The sequence below is a fragment of the Tupaia chinensis genome, unplaced genomic scaffold (assembly GCF_000334495.1).
Source record: "Tupaia chinensis unplaced genomic scaffold, TupChi_1.0 Scaffold000017_1, whole genome shotgun sequence".
In the NCBI taxonomy this organism is placed as follows: domain Eukaryota; kingdom Metazoa; phylum Chordata; class Mammalia; order Scandentia; family Tupaiidae; genus Tupaia; species Tupaia belangeri.
Window position 1 is genome coordinate 67,053 of NW_006159447.1, and position 26,558 is coordinate 93,610.

Genomic DNA, 26,558 nt, shown 5'->3' on the forward strand with positions numbered 1-26,558 from the left:
ATGCCACAATCCCTTCTCCTCCATTCTCCTCTCAGGATCTTGGGCACGCACGCACACGTGCCCGGCATGAGTTTTAAGCCACTGGGTCTGAGACACGAACCACGGTCCACTACGTGGGAGTCCAGCAACATAGCCATTATGCTAACTGCTGGTCCCTGTCCCTATTTTTCTTAATGTTACTAAAAACTTAAAATGATATGTGGCCATATTAGATAGCACCGAATGACCATAGTATAGTGCTCACAATAGAGTTTTTTTGCATTAGCCACTTTTCTATTTAAATCGGTACTTATTTCATTGCATTCTTTTTTCAATGACATTAAATCCGGTGTAGCTTTTTATTCTGAATACTAACATGCACGTACAATAGAGTACAGAATATAAACAAAGTCTGTAGTCTCCTCCTCTTTTGAGGCCTTCCTTTGTATGGATAACTGCATAAAGCAATCAGAAGACATGTTTGGCTTAACTATTTTTTAGTTAATGTTTTCCTAAGTATCACCAATTCAATAACCAACATTCCCAAATTTACAGCTTATAACACAACTTTTATTAGAAAAGTTATACATAACATAGCATCAACTATTTTCAAGAACAATATTAAACCCGATAAGCAACAAAAACCAGACTAACAAAATGTGTAACAAGAAACTAATGACCTTTCTATAATCAAACATTCAATTATCTACAATGTCTTTTTACAAAGGGGGGATTCCATGGTTTACAGGCACATCATATTGAAAATAAAGCTGCAATAGCAATTTTATACAATTACCATTCTCAAGAAACTGAATCATTAAAACAGTAATTACGAGTTCACAAATTTAAAACATTTCACATAATTTAAAATTACTGAGTATACACTGAAGTCTGAGTTACAAAAGTGATTTTTTTCCCACAAAAGTGCCAACACTTAAGCTAGAACTTTCAGTGTAATTTTGCCCAAAAAGTTAAGACATGTTTTGATAATCACAATAGTCACATAATTTCTGGTGCTATCTGGTCTGTTAATAATAAAGCCTTTACTTGAATGTGTTTTTCTTCACTTAAATAGAGGAAACCGGATATAGGAGTTCAGTCGCGAAGCTATTAAAGTTCCAAACACAGGAGTGTGCAGCATTGGAGAAAAGAGGTCAGTACTAAAATTTATAATAAATATCAGAGAAGCCATTAGTTTTTACAGCATTGTCTGCTTAAAGGTTAAGTCAATCAGGTGTTTAATTTCCCATCATTTTGTCCTTTTTAGTAGGCAGGGCAATTTCTATTTTCATGATCTGAACACTCAAACGGATATATCCAAACATATTTTAAAAACTCTGATTATATAGCTCCTGAAAAGTCATCAACATTTTTTATAGCCATTTTACTCTAATAAATCTATTCCTGCTCATTTTGGAGCACCACTAAAACAACAGACTTCAGGATAGCGAAGTTCATAATGACTGGAATGCAACAATTTACAAAGTATAACAGAACACTTTGAACCAAGTTAGTTCTATCTTTTTGTAGCTGAAGGGGACCAGTCACGATACAATTTCATATACCCTTGCTCACTGTGGAACTGGACTTTAAACCCTATCTCAAGGGACCTTAGGCCCAGGTACAGTGAATAACAGTAAGATTGCCAGTGTTACTGATGGGAAGACTTTTTTTCCCCTGTCAAGGACTCACACTATAGTTCTTAATTAAAACTGTCAGGCATTTTCCTAGACAGGTTTTCCTTTTTGATGCAGTAATGGAGAACTAGATAAAAATCGTGATTTCTGATTGCTATTCAACATAATTACATGTACCAATATTGCACACATCTGTCCTGAACTGTAAAAATAATCTTCTGGGTCCTTGGGATGCTGTTTTCTCCATCAGAACACAAACATAACCCATATAAGCAGTTTCCCTTAAAGATGAAATCGATAAATTTAAAATACTGGAGAAAAATGAAGAAAAAGCAGACTTTGTACAGACAAAAATCTAATTTTTCTCAAAGGGTTTTGCGTGCCCTACACATGGGGGCAATTTGTATGTACTAGTGAAATGAACACTAGCTATAAATGTTTCTAGCTCCTCAAATAATATGGAACCTTGGTCCAGGTGTTGCAATGATGTCACTGTATGGCTCTTCCTGGGTCAGCTCAATAGCTTGCTGCTTTTTAAGAACCAAGAAGCTGTAGAACTTTGCTGCAGCCTGCTTTCGGTTTGTGTTTCGACATAACTCAAGCAAACTGATAGATTCAGCTCCAGTTTTGGCAAGAGCTCTCTGAAACAAAACAAAACAAAACAATGGATAAATTAAATTAACTTGCACCTGATGTTATACAATGACTTGACAAATATAATCAAACTAATCAAACACGTTAAATGTACTCAACCAAAAATATGAAGACTGAGATAGAAAGGAGTTCCATAAAATATCAGCATGGTTCAGCTTTTCAAGATAACCATGAGAAATCATTCTCCTGGATTCATTCCAGGCTCAATCTAAACATAGTTTATGTATTTCACTTAAATATTTAAAGATAATATTCTAGAGGAACTTTCATAAAGACATGCATTCTGTTATAGCATGTACTCTACTCCCAACCAACCCCCTTAAGGGAACAATTCCCAAGTGTCTGATGAACACGTGTGTCTCGGACCCCACAGGCATACCTGAAGACCATGAAGCATCTGCTGGGTCCTTTTGTTCCATCTTCTTTCTTCTTGATCTTGATCACCCCCTGAAGCATCTTCATCCTGAATGAAAATGAACCCCAAAAAATGAGCTGACAGAACTACTTGGCTTATATATAAAATCAAGTATTTTTTATATCTCCTAAAAGCTCTAAGTTAAAGTTATGTATTTTGCCTAACAGTAAACTGTTACCTGCTGCTGAAAACTCACTTAGCATCCAGTATGAACTTAGAAATTTGTCTTCTTACTTTACAAAACAAAGCCCTCTGTCTGTATCTATAAGCAAATATTTAGCTGAGCAAATGATTCCAAGTTTTACAGGGATGTGGGCTACACTGTGATCTACGGACTGCTACTCGTCATTGAGCTTTTGGTTAGTGGCCCCTGTTACGGAATTCAGGTGAGGCTATAAATCAACTATGCCATTTTTTTGGTAGCATACTTTTCTAGATAATTTATATTCTGGTAGACTGCTAATCTTATCATGGGCCAGTACCAAAAAGTCCATAGACTAGCTAAATCAACTAATTAGGACTGGTCTATATAATTAAAAAAAAAAAAAAAACAATCCTTAATATAAGGGAACTTCAAAAATTTTGTGATAAGAATGGAGCTAAAATACAAGTTATTCTGGTACAAAAAATTTAAACACATAGTTTTTTCATAATCCACATTTTTCATGTACTTTCTGAAGACCCCTCATATACGTTACTTTTCAAAGAAACAGAGGTCAGCAGCTTCAATATAACAAAAACTACAATTTAAAAAATGTTCATTAATTTATTCCTTCCATGAGTAAAATAGTACACTCCAGTGAGGCCTCAATACTGCAACCCACCCCCAGCTTCTCCTGGATCAGGGGCACAGGTGTCATGCACACTTAAGAAGTCTCTGCCCTTGGGAACCAGCAGTTAGCGTAATGGCTATGTCGCTGGACTCCCACGTAGTCGACCGTGATTTGCGTCCCGGACCTGGTGGCTTAAAACTCATGCCGGGTGCGTGTGCGTGCATGCCCAAGATCCCGAGAGGAGAATGGAGGAGAAGGGATTGAGGCGTGCCCATACCCCCGGGGGGTGATTTCTCGCTTTCTGTCTCTATGTCTCTGTCTGTCTGTCTGTCGAGAACACGCGCCCTATAGCGAAAAACCTCTCAAAAAAAAAAAAAGAAGTCTCTGCCCTTAAGCTTGGAACCTTACCACAAGTGGGACTGCCTCAAAAAGAGTTATTTTTTACTGCTGTGCCACCATCAAGCCCCAGAAAACACTATTTTTAGTACTGACTCAATACTAAGATAATGGTGCACTCTAGTGCATAGGTGGGAGTAAAGTAGCTCTGAGCTAAATTTTAGCTTTAAAATAATGTAGTGTTCATATCAAAGGTAAGCAGTATGTGAAATCTATGGCTGGCATAATGACAAACTAGAAATATGAAGCTAATAAAAACATATCTAATCCATAATCTTCCGCCTTAAAATTTTTTTAGTAATGGGGGAATGTGCATTCCTCAGAGAGAAATCACCCTCAGTGGGTGTGGTCATACTGTTAATTCTTTTTCCTCAAATTCTCCACCCTGTCAGAACTGTGGGCGCATACACACATCCAGCAGATTCTTCAAGCTGATGTGAACTATGGTCGGCCATGTGGTATTTGGATCACTTAACTGCTAAGCTATGAGGTTGGCCTTAGACTGGAAATAAATTTAAAAAGCTCAGTGCACCCTAACAGATACTTATTAAATATAGAAGTTCAAATAAAGTATTTGATAGAAGTTCAAATAAAGTATTTGATAGAGCATCAAAAAGAAGAATAAATGCTAAGTCTCATACAATAACCTCAAGAATCCAGAAAAAAGTGAAGAAAAAGAAAAGGGCCTTAAACAGTTAAAGCAGGCCCTAGCAATAGACACATCTACCTTTCACAAAGTCAGTTATTCACCCTTGAGTCTGTTTTAGCCAAGTCATACTTCACTCCAGTTTAATTAAAACAAAAGAAAATGCAAAACCCAAATGGGAAATACCTGGTTATCTGACTCTCCGGCCATAGAGGTTATACCAGAGGCAGACAACAACAGCAGTAATGCTAACAGTAGGAGCTGGCCACTGACCACAAGACATAAAAGCAACTAACAAGCAACTTAGAAAGAAAGGCGAGAAACCAGTGCAAGGGTAGTCCCGTGTCCTTCAAAAGCCACAGGAATCAAGAGTTATATACAGTACAGCATAAAATTGAAATTTCTTTAAAGATTTCTTTAAAGATTTTTTTTTAAAAGAACTATTTAACTTTATTTATTGATTGATTTAAATTTGACCAGAGAGGGACAGAGAGAGAAAGAGAAAATGAGAAAGGAAGTGACCAGATCCAGGACTCGTGGGAATCGAGCGTCCCCAGCCACCACGCCATGTACCAGTTCCTAAAATGGGATGTTCTTAATAATGATCTATGCTACTAACAATTTGATTAAATTTGGCTTATATGTGAACATTTTTCCATCACTCTGATGCTCAACATCAATTAATTTAGCTCCCATGAAAAGTAAAAAACAGATTAAATATTTTTGTCCTGGGAATCTATTCGTCAGTTACCTATTTCACAGTTTCCTTACCTCCTCCTCTTCATCTTCTTCTTTCTCCTTCTCTTTCTCCTTCTCCTTTTCTGGCAGAAGTTCTAACTCTGGTATTAGCTGACAGATATTTGGAGGCTCTTCTGGGGGAAGCTCTACAGGTGGTATTTCCATCTGCTCTACCTGCTGAGGCTTAGAGCAATAAAAATAAAGCAATTAGGATGCACATCTTAAGGGTAGCTTCTTTTAAATACGCAAATACACAGTTGCCAAAATTTTTTAGATAGAAATACCGGAGTTATATCTTCATTACTCCCAACAATCAAAAAACTTGATTATAGCATGTACTTGTTGTTCTTTTACTATAAAGCTACATTAGAAATTAACCATCATCTTACTACCCTCAAATCTGTTTCATTTTACACTTCTGTTTTAGGAACCAAATATGTACTTAAAAAAAAAACCATAGCTTTCTCCAGTAGCATTTTAAAAAAGAAATGAGAAGACAATTTTTTCTGGGTCTATTTTTGTTATTTCCTTCCTCTCAGGCCTTATACAGATAAATATTTTTACCAACAACTCCTTACCACCAGAGGGCTCAGAGAACTAGTTCTTTAAATTGGCAGAGTATTCTTTTGCTAAACCCTTTTGATGGAGGCTGAAGCAGGAACCGAACAATATCAGAAAGCCTCCCTTTGCTCAAAATAATTTGTTCTACTGTTAAGACTGCTTCTGCCTAGACTAGGGTACTTCAAAAGGGCTCCCTAAATACTATTTGCTACAGACTATATGAATACCTTCAAATGTCTTGAGGAATAGATTTACTTACAGGCATTACAGGCTCTGGGTCAATCTGTCCAGCTTTTCGCTTAACCCCTTGAGGTGGTGGTGGGGGCATGGCTGACTCATCCAAGTTCGTTCTGCTGGCCTCCATCACTGACTCCTGAAGGCGGCTTGGTTCTTCCAAAATGGGCTCATCTGTAATTGGCCACGTGAAGAGACTTAGGTTGTGCAATTTTGAACAGTATTTTAGAACCACTTACTTGTGAAACTAGTACAGTAAGATAGACATATTTTCTCTAATAAAGGTGATCAAATAAAACTTTACCTCTACACAGATTACTTAATTTAAAACATAATGTAGACAGTCTATTTTTGGAGTTTATTTATTTTTTGCTATAGGGCGTGTGCTTGCCAGAAAGACAGAGAGAGATAGAAAGTGAGAAATCACCCCCCCCAGGGGGTATGGCCATGCCGCAATCCATTCTCCTCCATTCTCTCGGGATCTTGGGCACACACATACATGCCCGGTATGAGTTTAAGCCACAGGGTCTGGGATTCGGACCACGGTTGACTACATGGGCGTCCAGTGACATAGCCATTACGCTAACTGCTGGTCCCAATGTAAAGTCTTATAATGATAGTCCCATCTCTAGCCCCAAGGATAATCCTTTGGCAGACTACCACCAACCTGGCCCATCCTGAACCTTAAACCTTTCTGAAGACAGAAAGCTTAATACTAAGAAAGCAATCTGCCCCCAAATTAAACAGTACCCTTTTATTCCTGATTCCTTTTACTCTGGCAATATAAAGGTAAACTTTAAGACAAATACTTATTTAAACTTCATCAGGGGAACTATTCTAATAGAACGGACCGATAACATCACGCTGCTGCTGCTGCTGCTGCGGTTGCTGTTCCTCTCTAGGAACCTCTGGATTTTCGAATTCTTTGAGGAACTCATCCAAATTATCTGCCTCTCCTCCTTTCCTCCTTTTCCTAAGGTCTTCTGGTACGAGTGGTGTAAGACAGCGTGTGAAAAGCTATTTAAAAAAAAAGAAAGAAAAATTAAATTATAAAATTACAAACTGGAAACCCATCACTAACATTTCTAGTATCTATAAGTTCCAAAAAATACAAGTTGTAATTATTTATGTATAACAACATTAGAAATTAACCATTATTTTATTACCCTCAAACGTGTTTCATTTTACACTTTGGTTTCAGAAATCAAATATTTAGTTGTATGAATTTGACTTGGTGTTATGTCATATTCACACTTCACTATCTTAAAAAGATTTTAAATGGGCTTTCAGATTGTAACTACAATTTTTCTTCTTTTTTGGGGGTAGAGATTTTTGCTATAGGGTGCTTGTGCTTGCCAGAAAGACAGAGAAACACAAAGCAAGAAATTACCCCTTGGGAGGATAGCCACATCACAATCCCTTTTCCTCTTGGGGTTTTAGACATGAATGCACATGTGCCCAGTGAGTGTTAAACTGCCAGATTAAAACTAAAACTGAGGTGGACTATGTGGGGAGTCTAGTGACGTAACCATTATGCCATGTGCTGCCCCATAACTGAAATTTTTAAAAAGTTAAAAATGTTTTACTTCATTTCACAGCTCCAAGGTTTTAAATTTATTGGTCTGCAGTTTATCTGCATATTTATAAGTTTAAAACTTTATCATAGCAACATAATATTCCTTTGAGACACTGTATGCATACAGATTTCATGATTGAAACACTCCTTTTTTAGTTTCTCTCCTTTAAAGTGTAAACAATAATACAATCAGCATCTTTACAGAAGTTCGTCTTTCCATATTTAAAATTATTTCCTTATGAAATATTTCTTTCTTTTTATTTATTTATTTTTTTTTTGAGAGGCTTTTTGCACGAGCGCTTGCCAGAAAGACAGAGTCAGAGAGACAGAAAGCGAGAAATCACCCTGGCCACGCCGCGATCCCTTCTCCTCCATTCTCCTCTCAGGATCTTGGACATGCACGCACACGCGCCTAGCATAAGTTTAAGCCACCGGGTCTGGGACTTGAACTGCGGTCGACTACATGGGAGTCCAGCGACATAGCAATTACGCTAACTGCCAGTTCCATTACGAAATATTCCTAAGACTACTAAATCAGGGAACAAATATTTTAAGGAGCTTCTTCAAATGATTATGTGACAGTGCTTCTAATAAAGAATAATTTCACCATAACCTTGCTGCTTTAGAAGACTTTATTTAGCTTTAAGATAGAGTAAAACACACACTGAAATAAATTGGTTCTATGCATGTTTCAATGTTAGAATAACAGCCTAACAGAATGGATCATCAAATACCTCTGAAAGTTATTTTAGGATAGTTCAGATCAGTGTAAGCAGAAAAGGTGTACCACTGAAAAAAGAAAAATACTCTTAAAGCTAGAACCTCTCTTTCTTTTTTAATTTGCTAAAGGGCACACGCACTCTTAGGAGGTAGAGTGGAGGGTAAAGTTGGGAGAGAGCAAGCGAGAAAATGAGAAAGCATCACCCACGGGGGTGTTACAATCCTTTCTTCTCCATTTCTCCTTTTGGGACTTTGGCAACACTTTCACGTGCCTGGTGTGTTTTTCAAGCCACTGGGTCCAGTTGGCCATGTGGGATCCAGCCACCTCAACCTAACTACCCATTCCAGCTAGCCCCAAACCAGAAAACTGCGATACAAGTACAAGCACTCTGTGTAGCTGTAAAGAACATGGATTTTTTTTTTTTTGGGGGGGGGAGAGGTTTTTGCTATAGGGCACATGCGCTCGCCAGACAGACAGACAGAAAGTGAGAAATCACCCCCCAGGGGGGATGGCCATGCCGCAATCCCTTCTCCTCCATTCTCCTTTCAGGATCTTGGGCACGCACGCACACGCGCCCAGCGTGAGTTTGAAGCCACCAGGTCCGTGACGCGAATAGCGGTCGACTACATGGGAGTCCAGCAACATAGCCATCACGCTAACTGCTGGTCCAAGAACACGGATTTTTAAGTACGGTTCACATTAAGGCAATATAATAATGAGTACAAATTGCTGATGAGAGTATTACTATTAAAAATGTCAGTGCCTTTCTAATATAGGAAAAATTCATTCCACCTGCTTTAGAAGTTTAGCAGACCCATCTACAGTCAGCCATCTATATCTGTGGGTTCTTCACTCGTGAGATCAACTGAACCAACTGCAGATGCAGTCAGGCCATGCCAATTGTTACAAAAAGGGGCAAAAGATGGTTCCCTACAGAGATGCTGAATAAGTTTATACATTTTCCGTTTTACTATCTGATACAAAAACTCCTTACAAGTAATCAAGCAATGATTTAAAGTATATGGGGAAGATGGGCATAGATTAAACACAAACATTAGGCCATTTTATATAAGGGTCTTGAGGATACATGGATTTTGGTATTCACAGAGACCTAAAACCAATCCACCACAGATACTGAGGAAGGCCTGTATTTCAGGTAAGGTTCTGTTCAGTACACTGTGATTTGATGGAGGATGAAGAGTATATTCCAGATAAAATTATATTCAGTATACTGTGGTTTAAAGGAGAAAAGGAAAGGTACCATATGGTAGAAAAATATGTGACTGGGCCAGCAGACGGCGTGATGGCTAAGGCAGCTAGATCCCACCCACATGGTTACTCAGTGGTTTGGGTCCCAAATGGCACCCTGGAAAACACGCTGGGGGCACGTGCACCTAAAATTCCAGAGAGAGAAATTAGAAGCAATTATAGGATGACCATAGCCCATGGAGGGTGTGCTTTTTTCACTTTCCCTCCCTCCCTGTCTCTTTCTTGCCAAAAAACAAAACAAAACAAAACACTTGATAAAAACTAAACCAAATGAAAGTTTTAGAAGTTAATTTTTAAATGGTCAAAATGAATTAGGTTGTCAGCAAAGTCATGACATTTTTTTCTATGCAAAAATGCATCATGACTTTTCCAATGACCTATATGAAATAAAAATTACTGCTAAGAGTATTACCTTCAGTAGTCTGTTATTCCATAAAGGCTGAGCAGGTAAAGAGAAAAGTTTTTCCACTCCTCCCGTCTCTTTCCACATCATCAATTTCTTGGTGGGTGGTGCCAGATCCAAAGTAGTAACAATATCAGAATAATCACTAAGTTGGGCTCTAATCGTCTTGCTATCCAACTCTTTAACACTATCAACAATTAGCTTCCTCTTCCTCTTGGCTTTTGTTTCTTTGACTGGGATGATAAAAGAAAGTAAGGTCATTTCCAGAGAGGCTACCTGGAACCTAGAGCTACCAGAGCTAGCCTACTACTGTATCCCCTGCTTGTCTACACACAGACCTTAGTAAGAAAGTTCCACCTCAAGAGGGCAAGAAACATCTTAACTAATATTTTCAATCACATTTAGAACGGAGGCTAGCACACAAAGGCGTTCAATAAAAATTTGCTCAACAAATAAATACATGTAGACTTTTAGCACAAAATGAGCAAAACAATGCAAGGGCTAATATGTTTTTATTGATGTAGCTTTATACTACTAAAAACACTGAACATATCACAATTAATTCACAGTTTGGTTCAAGTCCTGGATTTTGACATTTACTAGCTGTGTGGCTATAAAGAAAAGTTACCTTTACCTTGTTAGGTTTCCACTTTGTCATTTGTAATAGGGACAACCACTTACAGGGACTGTAAAACAGTTAGCATAGTATCTGGTATAGACTGAGTCTTCTATAAATGACTGCTGCTGGGTAAAGTAAAATAAATCTGAACTCTGGCAAATGAACCTGGAACTCTACCTGAGATACTTTCTTTATTTGTTCCTAATCCTTAAAACCATGCAAAGTAGGTAACACTATTGAAACTTTTTAAGAAAGAGAAAGGCTTAAGAGATTAATAAATACTTTAAGATTTCATTCTATAAGGTATGTGAGACCTTATAGGCTTCTCTATATAAAACATTCATAAGGCTCAAAACTATAAAAGATCATTTGATATATAGTGAGTTTCTCTTTAATTCCTATCCTCCCAAGTTCTTTTCTCTGACAACAGAAGTTTAAGTTCTTATAATAGTCCACAAAGATTATCCTATTTTAAAACACTGTGGTGTATCTCAAAATTTCATTCTCCTTACTTCTTTTAGTTATCTGTAATGTCTGTCACTACCACAGTAATATTTTAATGTTTCTCTAATTAGTATTTGATTTCTAAGAGGATAAAAATTTACTCACTGTTTTATCTTTAGTTCCTAAATAGAACCAGGTTCATAGTAAACACTCTTAGAGACCAGAAGCCCAAGTCGAAATTTTTGGGGGGATCAGATTACTCTCATTAAAAAAAAATCCCCAAATTAATCTTATTCTATTCGAACATAAAAACTGTCTTGAATTATACTAATTTATTTCAAGCATTTTACTTCAGCGTTCCCATAAAAATCTAGAAATTTTAAACTTCCACATCCCAACTACATACCCTGAAATTGCCTTTTACTCAAGCAGCCTCAATGATATGTTTTGCAATGTTTCCTAATGAGTTTTAGTGCTTAGTAAGCACACAAACATATACAAAATTTCTTGTGAACTGTTAAAAAGATGACTAATTTTTAAACATTTGGTATTTCCAGTTTATTAAAAGAAAAAAAAAAGCATTCTTATATCTTTCCAGATTGCAGCACAACTGTACAGACTCTTTAACTTTGAAAGATAAGTAATGAGTCAACCTTATACTTTGTTAAATGCCCTGCAAGTTTTCTGTTACACATGTCAGCTGCTAACATTCTGGGAACCCCAAAAGACTAAGATATACAATAGCAGAAGTTTTATCTATGCTTCTAGTATTTCAGAGCAACTTGTACAGATATTCCACAAATTACTCAAATTATAATTAAATCAAGTAAAGACTCTATAACAAGTGACTATAACAAAAGAGAAAGCAGTTTCATTATCTAAAACAGCAGCAGATCAGCAGACAGGCAAGAGTTAGAACTAGGACCTATGTTCTACATTGTATAAATCTAAAGATCTGTTTGTTTGCTCACCAGTTATATCAATAGGTTCCAAAGCAAATGCTTCTTCCTCATTCGGAACAAGTGTTGTTTGATCAGTCATAGTTGGCATTGGTTCAACGGGATCCACTGAATCAGGACTATCAGGCCCACCCACTGTAAGAGTAAGTATAGTCACAAAATGTTTGAGTGTATATCCTACAAGTGGGGCGGTGGTGGCTGAGGGTCAGGGTGGGCTGGGGAATTCCCTCATAAAACAAAACAATACCCCGAACCTTCTAGACTTGAATCTAATTGGTACGAAAAGGGGGAGAGGCACAAAGCTACCCATATAAGAGAACCTGCAATATATTTAAGGATTTTTCTGGTTCATTTAAAACGAGAACTTTTAGTTTGCAGTCTTCTATGTTAATTATCTTTTTGGATGGAAACACTCACCCTTAGAAACCGAATGGGAAAGGCTTACTTGACACGTTATCGTCCTCGTCCATGTCATCATGTGCGGGCTGCTCTGGCAACATCACCCCTGCCTCAGAGAGGGCAGGGGGATCATCAAAGATACCGCCATCATTATTACTAATAAGTTTGTCATCTGGAACAGGGAAAGTAAGTAACTACTTTGAAAAAACAGATGCTGAGAGAATAATAGTCAATCATTGCAAAAATGAAATTATGTTAAAATGGATCAAATTTAAATCTGTACCAGTATGCATCTGCTTCTCTTTAAGATAGTTCACGAGTGTAAGCTACTCAGTATATAAGAAAAACTTTTCATTCATCATTTATATTTTCTAGTTTTATACCTATTTTAAAGATGTATTCAACACAGACATCAAACACATAGAGCAGTGTTAAGAATTAAAGCTTAAAACTCTGAGACAAGCATCTTTTCACATACTGGGTCATCAAGAAAGTAATGACCGTATTTTTCTATGCTTTTTATGCAAAAATGTGTCATGACTTTCCCAACGATCCAATATACGTACGTACCTAGATAGCTGCTTGAGACTCAGAAGTAGTAACTACTCTAAAAACCACAAAACTGAATAAAGAAATTATGTTAGAATAACTACTTTGGGGCCAGCAAGTGGTGTGGGGGTTAAGGTGCTTAGACACCCACATGGCTGACTACAGTTCTGAGTCCCAGACCTGACAGCTTATTTTTTCATTTTCCCTCTCTTGCTGTCTGTCTCTCTCTGGTGAACATATGTGTCCTATAGCAAATTAAAATGTAATAATAATAATTATAAACTTAAAAGAAAAAAAGCAAAAAGAATAAGCACTTTGTTGATACCTACCTAATATACCACCATCATTTCCTTCTCCAAAATTGTCATCCTTATATTGGTCTTCATATTCTAAATGGTTAATCTTCTCGTTCAGATTGCTGGTGCTCTGCTCAGGCTCTAGCAGGAGGTTAGAAGCGCTAGTGCTCACTAACATGTCATCATCCTCGAAAGCACTGCCTTCTCTCATGATCTCACGATCATCCATTCCAAAGTCACCTAAACAAATGTTGGTAAAGGCATTAGTTGAAAAAGGTTGGAAATAATTAAGATGCTTCATTTGTTTTTGATGTCTTATTTTTGAATTGTAAAACATCTAGTTTATACTTTGTCTCTTAAAAAATTATTATTGTTTTTTCACATAGTTTTACTAGAGAAAGACGGGGTGGGAGGAGGAAATAATTGGGGGGGAGAGGGGAGAGAGAAAGCAAACCACCAGCTCCAGAACAGCTGTTGGCCATGTGGGAATTCCAACACCTTAACCACCACACCACCTGCTGGCCACTATACTTTAAGTCTTTTACATCCAAATTTCATAAACTAGCCTTAAGTATACACACTTTTAACTGTGAGGCTCAACTAGCAAAATTCAATCTCAGATTCAAATTACAGTTATCGTAAATATGTATGTATATTAAAGTTATATTAATAGTCAGATTTAACTGTCATAATGTGTTTTCATCAAAAGAATTTGGAATGCTATGTTTTACATACCTAAGTTTTTGAACCTAAGTAGGAACAACAATGTATCTGTTTCAACTCCAAAATAATCATTTTAAACATGAGCACTACATTAAACGTAACACCTACAGTGCTACAACATAATTGCATTATTTTAGCTACTGGCTAGTGGTATCTTTCTCTTTTACCAAAATCATTTTCTTGTAAGATACTGATGTTCCCAACTTCTTCTCTCATGGTGATCTCTTCCACTCTACTCTGATTCAGGCTGAACTGCTGGGCCACATCGATGTCACTTTAAAAGAAATTCAAATACATTTTAGTCAAGTCTCTTTGCAATGTACTAATAAGAAAAAAAATCCCAATTCTCTCCGTAAAGAAAACTTAAACAAGTTTTAATATTTAATACTAAGTATTAAATAGTAAGGGGTCTTAATATTTAATACTAAATAAATTCTGATACAATAAAAAATGTGATTGACTGGGAAGCTAATTTAATTTGTACCTTTTAAAAATTTAATTTTGTTAGAGGGCATAAGTGCTAACTGCAGAGAGGGAGGGAGAAAGTGCATACATACTCCATATGAGGGAGTCACGCAGCAGTCCCTCCATTTCCCCTTTGGGGATTTTGGACACGGATATACGTGTCACTGCTGTGTTTCTCAAGCTGCTCGGTTCAGGACTTGAACTGTGTGTGCTAGCCATGTGAGATACAGCTACCTCAACTACCATGCAACTGCCTGGCAACATTTGAACTCAAATTTTAAAGACATTAATGATGAGCAAGCAAAATATAATAGGCTAAAATTGCAAAAGAAGGCAATATGGTATACAAAGAGAAAAACTAGAAATGGTGGGCTAGATAAGGCATGTGCTTTTATGAGGGCTCTGCATGGTACTGGTTATGTGAACTATGAAGGTGTTTATGAAACACAGTTTCTTTTTCTAACAAATAAAAATAATCTCTCATACAGTTTAAAAATAGTACATAAAAAAACAAAAATTTATATAGTTAAGTATTCATCTGGAATCTTACTGGCCAAATTCAGAATGTAGATAACTTCAAAACAAATGACGAGATCTGTTCAGCAAATAAATGGGAAGGGGAAAAAACCTGACAGATGCAGAGCTGTTATAGTTTCTTAACAGACTCAGGAGATAAATCAACCAAATGCAATTTGTAGACTATGTATAAACCCAACTCAAAAAAATGAAAAAAGAAAAAAAAAAAAAAGAAAAAGCCTATGTGTCCACCAGGGATATTTAAATGCTGACTAGATATTACATTAAGAAATTATTGGTAATTGTTTTTACAGATGTGATTTTTATGGCTGTTTTAAAAATTTCTTATGAGACAAATATAATGCAGTGGGGGATGGGAAACAGTTGGAAAAATTCAAATAAAACAAAACTGGCGACATATCTATAATGAAAAACTGAATGAAGGATACATGTGGTTATAATACTCATTTATTTTTTAGCTGTGTTTTAAAAATTTGATAAAATTTTTGAAAAATGACAAGAGAAAAAGAAACAGTAATATAGCTAGGTAGTGCCTAGTACTATAATTAATACACACACTGTCAACATAGCTCATAATTTTAAGTAGGAGTCATAGGTCATTTCAAAAAGCAGAAAAATGTCATCAATTTAACATGCTTTATGAAAAGTACTTCTTGGTTGTCAACTGTGCTACTCAATCACTTGGAGAGCTACAGTCACATTTCCCATTTAGGGTATGACAGCTGAACTTTAAGGACTTGAGAAGGAAACGGCCTATCACAGTTTTGTCCTATAACAGCCATCTCTATTAGCCATCTCTGAAATGTGTGTTGTGACAATGACCCTTTCTTGAGTAATAAATACTTCTGAAAGGCAATAGTTGAAGTTTACTAATTACATCAAGCACACACCTGAAAAATTGTTCAGTTTTAGCCAAGGTAAAGTTGACACACACATAATTTTCTTATGCATTTTAACTCCATCTTAACTCAGTTTCAAACATTCCAAGGAAAACTATATATTTGGAATTCAAGAATACGCTTTTTGTAGACTAAGCCAATAATTGCAAAGACAGACAGACATACTCTAAGTCGGGCAGTGGCTGATCGAAGTCATGAAACTCTTCAGGTAAAGTAATGGCATTATATGCTGCCTCCCGATTTTCCTCAGGCAGATCAACAACACCTGGAAAAGAAATGCCAGTTTTAAGACTGAGGAACACCACAGATATCTAAGCATCAAAGGGAAGTGAAACTAGTATAATTTCCAAAGTTATATATTCTAGAAGGTTGATAATATATACAAAGTACCATGAGGAAGAGAATTTGTTTTTCTGTGATAATAAGCTATATTATTATTATTATTTTTTTTTTTTTTGGAGAGGTTTTTGCCATAGGGCGCATGCGCTCGCCAGACACAGACAGACAGAGAGACAGAAAGTGAGAAATCACCCCCCAGGGGGGATGGCCATGCCGCAATCCGTTCTCCTCCCAGGATCTTGGGCATGCACGCACACGCGCCTGGCGTGAGTTTAAGCTGCCGGATCCAGGACTCGAACTGCAGTTGACTACGTGGGAGTCCAGTGACATAACCATTACGCTAACTGCTGGTCCCAATAAGCTATATTATTTGCTTTACCAAAAAAGTCAAAGTACTGATTAGGCATCAAATTGACACATCAACACATAAATATGAATAATGCTTTGTTTTGTTTTTGTCACAGGGAGTTTGTGCTGGCCAGACAGAAAGTGAGAAATCGCCCCGCAGGGGAGATGGCCATATCATATCATAAACTATTCTCTCTTTTCTTGGAATTTTGGCATGTACACACATGCAGGAGGGCCCAGCGTGATTTTCAAGTCACTGGGCCTAGGACTTAAATCGTGTAGCTGGCCATGTGGGGTCCAGTATCCCAACCTCCGTGTCACCTCTGGCTCCTAAATAAGTTACTTAATTATGCATAAAAGCATAAAATGTGTGAGAAAAAAAGAATGACTATTGTAAAAAAGTACCCAAGATGTTAAAAAAAAAAAAAGGTTATTTTAGGGAAAGTGAGACTACACGACTTTTATTTTCAAGCCATTTATAGTAAATATCTATTAACTCGAACAAACTGTTAAACAAAATGCATTTAGTGGATACAGTGTGTGTGGTGGGTTCCTTCAAAGTTTGTATTATATAAAAAAAAAGTATGCATGCATTTCAAAGTTTTTTGCACCAAACTAAACTCATACTTTAATTCCATCTTCTATGGACTTTTTGAAGTCCCTTTGTATGCTAGAAATCACTCAGTTAAGTATTACAGTCGTTGATTAAATGTTTCTTTTAAATAAAATCTTAGAACTCGAGCATTTTACTGTTAATATACTAAACCTCAGTAGAAACTAAAGTATAAAGCATCTCTCTTACACATTCAGACCATTTTATAATTACAATGCACCTTCATCAATGCTTTAAAAAGTTACAGAATTCAGAAACTGATCTGAGTATTTACTCAGATCAGGTTAGGGCTAGAATTTGGCAATATAGTCAAGTTCTAGAACCAATCATTACCTAAAACACAGTAACAGGGCTGCATGGCCAGCCGGTTAAGGGAGCTGGGTGCCATATGACACTCATGTGTGCATGCCCCAAATCCTGAAAGGATGAATAAATGGAGAAGGGACTGAGGCATGACCACACTCACCAAGTCCTTCTCCAGCCTGTGCACATACCTTCTGGCAATTAAAAAAGAAAAGAAAACAAAAAACAAAAAACAAAATCAAAACAGAAGAAAATCTAGAAAAAACATTTACGGGAAAGTTAAGAGTGAATTTGAGGAACCAGCAGGTGGTGTGATGGTTACACTGCTGCACTCTGATGTAGTCAACCACAGTTTGAGTCCTAGACCCAGCAGCTTAAAACTCATTCTAGGCAGGTGTGCCCAAGATTCTGAGAGGAGAACAGAGAAGGGATTGCCATGGTCATCCCCCCTGGGGGAAGTGACTTATTTTCTTTCTGGGGAATACACATACCCTATAGCCAAAAAATTTGACTTTAGGGGTACACTAAAATTACTCAGAAAAAAATAAAAATACTATCATTGTCTTTTCTGACCTGTATACTTTAAAAATTAATTAATTTGAGAGATGGGGGTAAGGGAGATAAACTGAATTTATTATTATATATTTTGTTACTTTATGTATTTATTTAGTCCCTGTATATTACTGCAGCACACAAAATGAATTTTCCCAGCATGAATACATTGCATATTAGACCAGTTAAAGACATCTGAATTTTAACAAGGTCTCTCCATGTCGGAATCTTCCTGCTGTAGTTACCTAGGACGACAGGTGTATGCCCTAAGGCCTGGCCTGTTTAGGCAGAGCTGGGAATCCAACTCAAGCCTTTCCATGGGGCCCCAGTTTCAAAGCAGCAAAGTGTCAGTAGCATGTGTCCTAGCAGCTAAGCCCATATGAACTACATTTTTAAAATCATCATTTATGGGAACCAGCAGTTAGCATAATGGCTATGTCGCTGGACTCCCACGTAGTCGACTGTGGTTCGTGTCCTGGACCCAGTGGCTTAAAACTCACGCCGGGCGCGTGTGCGTGCGTGCCCACGATCCCCAGAGGAGAATGGAGGAGAAGGGATTGCAGCGTGACCATCCCCCCTGGGGGGTGATTTCTCGCTTTCTGTCTCTATGTCTCTCTCTGTCTGTTTGGCGAGTGCACACGCCCTATAGCAAAAACCTCTCCCCCCAAAACAAACAAACAAACAAACAAACAAACAAAAAAAACAAAAAAAACCACATCATTTATCAATTAGGTTAAACATTTTAACCTCTGATGACTCAGAGGTGGGAAAAAAAGGGTTTTTCAAAAAAAGGGCAGTTCCAAAGCAATAACAAAGTCTTCCATCATTCCATAGGTTGAACAGATACAAGTAAAGTGGGCTTCCTCCCTTGACCTTCTAAGCTTTGCCTATCTTTGAAGAGTTCTATGTATTACAATAAAAACAAAATGCTGATCTAGAGTGTATGTTCAAAAGTTCTCTCCACACACACACAGAAAAAGAAGAAGAAAATTCAATACCTGGCCGAAAAGCCATCTTTATCTTGATGAATGCTTCATTACAGTCTGCAAGGAGATATTTGGCTTTCCTGTGATAGATTCGAACTACTCCCAGTAAGAGATGTCCTGATGTTCGGAGTGCCATCTTCACCTATGGATAAAACATTGCTAGTAATGTAATTTATAAAGCTAATTTTACAGTTTTAGAGGTAATTAGACTTCAAAGCTTGCATCTTGTGCTATTTACAGGGAGTTATTAAAATCTCTTCAAACCTCTTATCTATTTAAAGTTAACCTTAATAATCTGTATTTTACTTTTGCTTTACCTGTACATCTCTGAGCATCATCAAAAGACAGACTGGGTAGCAATTTACAAGTTAAGACAGACATGAAAGGATTAGCAGGTGGCGTAATGGGTACATCGTTGGACTCCCATGTAGCTGTGGCATGGCCACTCCCCCTTGGGGGGTTGATTTCTTGCTTTCTGTCTTTCTCTGTCTCTCTAGTGAGTGCATGTGCCCTAAAGTAAAAATCTCCCTCTAAAAAGATAAGATAGACATGAAGGTAGGAAGCAGGTACTAAGCCATTTTATGAACTGTGTCATTAGCAAACTAAGTAGCATATGACACTTTCAGTTGCCAATCCAGAGGGGGTACTGCTGCTTGATGGCTACTTAAATTCTGATTTTATTTCCTAAGCACACATCCCCACCCTTAAAAGATGATTATCTCATTCCTCTTTGCTAATGCTAATGCTTGTTCCCATTAGAATTTAGTGAACTGAAAAATAACGTATGCCAGTGAGATATTCTGAGAAAGATTTTTCTCAACTAAAGAAAGAATGCTGGGGCCCAGCAGGTGGTGTGGTGGTTAAGGCGCTGGACTCCAATATGGCTGACCACGGCTCAAGTCCCAGACTTGGCGGCATGAAAATCACTAAGACCTGTGTATGCCCAAACTCCCAGGAAGAAAATGGAGAAGAGGAGACTGCAGCGTGATTATCCCCCAGGGGGATGATTTCTCACTTTCCCTCTTACTGTCTTTCATAAGTACACCACCCTATAGCAAAAACCTTAGCAGATGGCGCAATGGCTACGTCACTGGACTCCCATGTAGCAGACCCTGGTTTGAGTCCCGGACCTGGTGGCTTAAGATCACGCCAGGCACGTGTGCATACGTGTCCAATATCCCAAGATGAAAATGGAGAAGGGATTGCAGCATGGCCATCCCTCTGGAGGAGTGTGATTTCTCGCTTTCTATCTCTGTCTGTCTGGCAAGCTCATGTGCCCTGTAGTTTAAAAAAAAAAAAAAAAACAAAAAACCTCTCTCCAAATAAAACCACAATAAAACCCCCAAAAAACCATCTCTCCCCTTCCCTGTTTGTGAATATGTGAAGTTTGGAGAGGTATGCAGTCACTCTAACAACTCCTGCCAAGAAATTGAGAATATGAGTCCTTGGATGATACTATACAGCTGCTGAACTAATCCTAGATCTCCCTGTTTCCAAACATCTATTGATAGTTAAGGTACAATGTTATTTCACCATTGAAGGCATTTTTTTTTTCTTACTAAGTTTGTGTTAATTAGAAAACATTTAGTTATACTGATAATGGCACCCATCTTTTTCCATCAGAAAATACATTCTCCAGACTATTTTTTCTAAGATGTTGATCTCGATCAAACTAATGTGGGAACCAGTATGTGGAATGAGAAGTACTTGGGAAAAGAATGAGACAAGCAAACAGCCCATGGAAAGAGAAGTATTCAGAATTCCTCTGGGCTGGCCCAGTAGTTTACTGGTTAAGGGAACCAGATCCCATATGGCCAACTGTGGTCTGAATACTGGCCCCACCACCTTGATAAACACGCTGGGCACACATGTGTACACCCAAGACCCTGGCAGAAAGAAATGGGAGAGATGGGTTTGCAATGTGACCACATCCCTGTGAGGGATGCTCTCCTTTCTGTCTGGCTATAGCCCTCTGGCAATGAAAAACAAAACCAAACAATCACAAAAATGTCTGTCTATAAAGAAAATTTTTTGAGAGAACAAGACAATATGAACTCAAGACATCCCCAATTTTCCAAATCACACCATAACATTTACCAAATTTGAACAATTACAAAAAAGTTGCTAAACATTTGCTTAAGGTTTTAATTATGATTAGCGCACTATGTTATTAATAAAATAAAAATGTGTTTTTAAATTGTATGTGTACTTTCTATGGTACTCTAGAACACTACTTAGAGAACTCTCAGGCTCTATGTTTACGGATCCTTTACATGATTTATAGCATATACTATACAGTTTACTTTTACAAATGTGTAGATATCCAAAGTTACAAATTTATCAAATCTAGGACTTAGACAATAAATCCCTGACCCCCCAAAATTCCATTTAAAACACTGCTCTTAATGGGAAAACAGAATCTACTTTTTTTGTGGTCTTATAAAATTTGAAATCAAGTGCACTTTACCCCCAGGAAGGAGAAGGAAAAAAATACCTCGGCTTGCCATTAGCTTGTCTACAGAATTAGCAACTGTAAAACAGTGGTGTTGGACAAAGGCTTTTTGGATTAGTTTGGTTCAAAGTTTTAGGCCTGGAGGAGGTAAAAGGAGGTTTAGCACTTTCCCTTTTCAGAATGATAAAAATATAATAAAAGCTGGCTATATATTTAGGGAAGGCACTGTAGTAGGTGCCAGTGGTGCTTGCAATGGGAAAGAAGAGGGAGAGCCTGTGAGTGCACTGTTGCAACCGAGCCACATCTGACACTTGTTTTAACAACTAAGCCAACATTTCCCATGAGAACTGCATACCAAAGCAAACATTTGAAATTTTCATGTCAGTTCACTCTGTGGAAGTATCTTCACATCCCATTTTAAAAAGACAACAAAAAAACCAACAACAATCAAATAAAATTTAGAAACAAAGTTTAACGTAAACTATTTACTGTCTCATACATACAACAATCTTTTTACATTTTTCCTGAACCAAATGCTTTGCTTTGTGGCTGTTAGTGCACACCTTCATATATGAGATTGCATCATGCTCATTTCTATTTCTAATGTGGTACAAAGTACTCTGCACATACTATATAAAAAAAAAGTGATCCCTTTAAGCTAGGGCTCTCTCAATATTTGCTTATGGATATTAAAGATTAGCTACACATATCCATTTCTAGAAGAGTGTTATTTCTCCCTTTCCCATTTACTTATCTCAGTAAACATACCTATTAAAAAAAAAGAAAAGAAAAAAACACATTCTCATACAATTTGACCAGCAATTCAAACTAGTAAAATTTTACTGGAGCAAACTCAATGATTATCAGTAATCCTAAAAATAAGTATATCACTTGGCCTATCAATTACATTCCTAAACATCAATGTTAAAGACTTACAGATATGAACAAAGAGTTAAGAAGTGTTAATTAAATACTTCTAAAAGAGAAAATAAAATAACCTATAAAATAATCCTACCACATAAAGAAAATAGTATTTTGGTATGCTTTACAGGCTTTCCCATGTGTATGTTTTTATGGGCACATGTGTGAACACACAATTTTTCTTTGTGTGTGTTTACATGTATACATAAAAATCACTCTAAGGGTGAGCAGATGGCATAGCGATTACATCGCTGGACTCCCACATGGCTGACCATGATTCATGTTCCAGACCTGATGGCTTCAAAAACATGCCAGGTGTGTGCCCAAGATCCTGGGAGGATAATAGAGGGGAAGGGACTACAGTATGGCCAGTCACTCCAGGGAGTGATTTCTCACGTTCCCTCTTATCATCTCTGCCTCTCTCTGGTGAATGCACATGCCCTGAAACAAAACCCCTGAGACTTCCCCTATACCTGCTGCCCCATACATGCATGACCTCAACTACTATCAACATATTCCATCAGAGTGGTACATATATTATACTTGGAAATCTTACACTGACACATTAGTACAGAAAACCCAGTTTATATTTGGGTTCACTCTTGGTGGTGTATCTTTTATGAGTTTAGAAACAGGTATAATGACATGTATTCACCACTGTAGTATGGAGAACAGTATTACTGTCCTAAGAAAAATCCTGGGTTCTAGGACTATTTATTTCTGCCTTCGCTCTCCAATCCCTCGTCTCTTCATTATCTCCAGTTTGCCTTTTCCAGAGCATGTTCTAGCTGGAATTGTATGTAGCCTTTCAGATTGGTTTGCTCTGCTTAGTAATACGAAGTTACGGTTCCTTTGTGTCTTGCCATAGCTTAGAAACTCATTTCCTTTTTAGCATCACATATTTCATTGTCTGGCTATACCAGAGTTGATTTATCCATTTGGTTACTCCAGGACATGTTAGCTGCTTCTAAGTTTTTGCAATTATGAATAAAGCTACAATAAACACCTGTGTACATGTTTTTGCATAGATACGTTTTCAACTACTTTGAACATTAAGAAGCAGGATAATGTTTTTCTCCATCAGTGGCTTGTCTTTTCACTCTTTGATAATGTCTTTCACAATGGAGAAAATTTCAGTGAAGATCAGCTTATGGAAGTCTTCTTTTAATAGAGTCTGTCTTTGGTGTTGTATCTAAAAATGTCATCACCAAATCCAAAGATATCTAGAATTCCTATGTTATTTTCTAGTTATTTTATGGTTCTGCATGTTTTAGATCTATTTAGAGTTAGTATTTTTGAAGAGTATAATGTCTGTGTCTAGATTCATTTTTTTTTTTTTGCATGTTCACATCCAGTTTTTGCAGAACTATCTGTTGAAAAGACTGCTTTTTCTCCATTGGACTGCCCTACCATATCTAATGGATACATTGGACAGGACAAGAAGAATTAAACTTTAAAAAATTAGAAATTAACTATTCCAAAAGAGAAAAGTAAAATGAACCATGGATAACCAAACCAATGATTTATAGGTCCCTAATTCCTCGCCTAACATCCAAATAATCACAAATGCACAATGGAAATAGTTTTGTATATCATTATGGGGGAAGCTAGTTCAAACATCCGTGATCTGAAACATTTCCACAACAGGACAATTGGTGCATTCATGTGGCATCTATGTGTATGTATAAATACAAGGTGCAGGAAGGGACTTTTAAGACAGATATAAATGCACATATAAATTATATTTAAAATTTTCCCTCTGAAATCAGTCCACCCATTTTTAAGACACATGTCTGTTCTTTAATGAAACACTAATGATGACAGTAGATGGTAACTGAATCTGTGTTTTAAAGGTACTTTGTTGGCAAAGCAAAAACCCTGAATTACTTTACACTATTTGCCAAATCTAAATGTGGAAAGCACTGCTTCAGAACAATTCTAGAGGATGTCAATAAAAGCTCCCCTAGGAATAGATCAGTGAGTAACACCAATAAGGTAAGGATATTCATGATGCTTCTATCATAGTGGGAAACAGATAATAAGTAAGCGAGCAAATATTTAAGAAAGCGTTTTTTGCAAAGGGCCCAGCAAGCATAGAGGAGTTTCTTGGGACCAGCAGTTGGTGTAATGGCTAGGTCGCTAGACTCCCATGTAGTCAACCTCAGTTCGAGTCCCGAGTGGCTTAAACTCACAACAGGTGCGTGTGCGTGCGTGCCCAAGATCCCAAGAGAAGAATGGAGAAGGGACTGCGGCGTGGTCCTCCCCCCTGGGGGCTGAATTCTCACTCTCTGTCTCTCTTTCCGGCAAGCACACACACCCTATAGCAAAAACCTCTCCAAAAAAAAAGTTTCTTTAAGAAAAACAAGTTGGGCTATGAGGCTGAGGTAAAAATAGCATGGACAGTATTCACACAGTGAGTAAGATAGACTGGCCCCTTAAACTTTTTCTAATTAATAATGACTTATTTTGTAAATTCTTAAATCAGGAACACCTATACAAATATTTAGTATAAAAACACATACAAAACTAAACATTTTTGCATAGAAAAATAAGTCAAGACTTTTCCGACGACCTAATACAAAATATCTGAGTACTGCTTTATCTCATGCTTACATCTGCCATTAACATAGGCAAACAGAAATATATAAGCACTTAACAGATTCTGTAAAGAAAGAGTATTGAACTGTGATCACATCTTACGTAGAGGTCATAAAGACTTGATACAAGAAAATCAAACCACCTAGATTTTCCTTGCCTCCTATATAGATAGATGCCTATCTAAAACGTTGTTTTACAAATTCTGTTTTCACATATCCATACATCAACAAAAGAATACAAATATCGACATCAAACATACCTTTGGTGAAATGATACTCTCCACACTGCTCTCTAAATTACATTCAAACACATGGGCTTTGGTTAGCTTCTTATCCCAATGGGCTGCCAGCCAAATTTTGGCCAGAGGCCCTCTTTTACTGAGGACAAAATGTGCGTAGAACATTGTTCTGATTGACTATGAAACAGAAGGAAACCTGGGGAGGAGAAAGTTAACATCAGTATCACATAAGAACTGAAATATTTACAGACACACATAAGAAATCTGAACAATTTCTTACTCTCTCTATATGAGAAATAGGAAAGGTCTAAGGACAAGAAAAAGACCCAAAATAATAAGGCTGAAAGGAAACGGGACAAATAGTCATTCCTTTCAAGCCTTGTCATCATCTTAAAATAAAAGTGCTAGCTTTTTTTTTTTTACAGTAAACATTATCATTAGAAAGCTCTTATTCTTGGGGAACCAGCAGTTAGCGCAATGGCTATGTCGCTGGACTCCCACGTAGTTGACCGCGGTTTGCGTCTCGGACCCGATGGCTTAAAACTCATGCCGGGCGCGTGTGCGTGCATGCCCAAGATCCCGAGAGGAGTATGGAGGAGAAGGTATTGCTGCGTGACCATCACCCCGGGGGGTGATTTCTCGCTTTCTGTCTCTATGTCTCTCTCTGTCTGGCGAGCGCATGCGCCCTACAGCAAAAACCTCTCAAACAAAACAAAACAAAAAAACAGTCTTTTTAAGGGCCCCAAACTAAAGATTAATCTTTCATGGTAAGAAAAGAATGTGGGAAGAAAGTTACCCAGGCACAGGTATTAATCAATGTGAAAATTTCTATTTTTAGAATGCCATTAAAAATGGAGGTTTTCAACTAAATACTCTGTAATAATAATTGTTATTCTGTGACAAATACTGCATTAAACACTTCATATTCCAGTAAGCAGAGCTATATAAGTGAGCTGGCCCCATGTTACAGATGGGTAGTTCAGGAAAAACTGAACCTCACCTCAAACAAACAAACAAACAAACAAACCAACAACCTGAACCAAAAACCTAACTTAAGAACTTGAAAAATATGTCTGCTTAAAATTTACATATTAAATCTAGGACAATGGTATAATGCCAAAATTTATTTTGTGATTAAAATAATTATAAGCATGAGATCGATACTTTACTTTTTTTCCAACAAACTAATTAATTATACTGAGAAAAGAAGTCTGAAAACCCATTTGGAAGATTACATTAACAGTGTCTAAGTTATTGTTTCCCTTATATTATTTAACTTCCCTCTTTCACATAAGATTTAAATCAATTTTATCAAG

At 37.3% G+C, this 26,558-nt stretch overlaps 1 protein-coding gene across 1 annotated transcript; it reads right to left on the reverse strand.

Moving 5' to 3' along the window:
• Positions 1–527: 527 nt before the first annotated feature.
• RAD21 (RAD21 cohesin complex component) lies at positions 528–25,447 on the reverse strand. Its single transcript, XM_006140043.3, has 13 exons — positions 25,264–25,447; positions 19,046–19,175; positions 16,058–16,157; positions 14,159–14,265; positions 13,302–13,508; positions 12,470–12,595; positions 12,037–12,159; positions 10,012–10,235; positions 6,885–7,050; positions 6,059–6,207; positions 5,272–5,421; positions 2,650–2,733; positions 528–2,257 (listed from the first exon to the last, which is right to left on the reverse strand). The coding sequence occupies exons 1-13, from the start codon at positions 25,405–25,407 to the stop codon at positions 2,066–2,068; spliced, it is 1,902 nt and encodes a 633-aa protein (XP_006140105.1). The 5' UTR covers positions 25,408–25,447; the 3' UTR covers positions 528–2,065.
• Between the last annotated feature and the right edge of the window lie 1,111 nt (positions 25,448–26,558).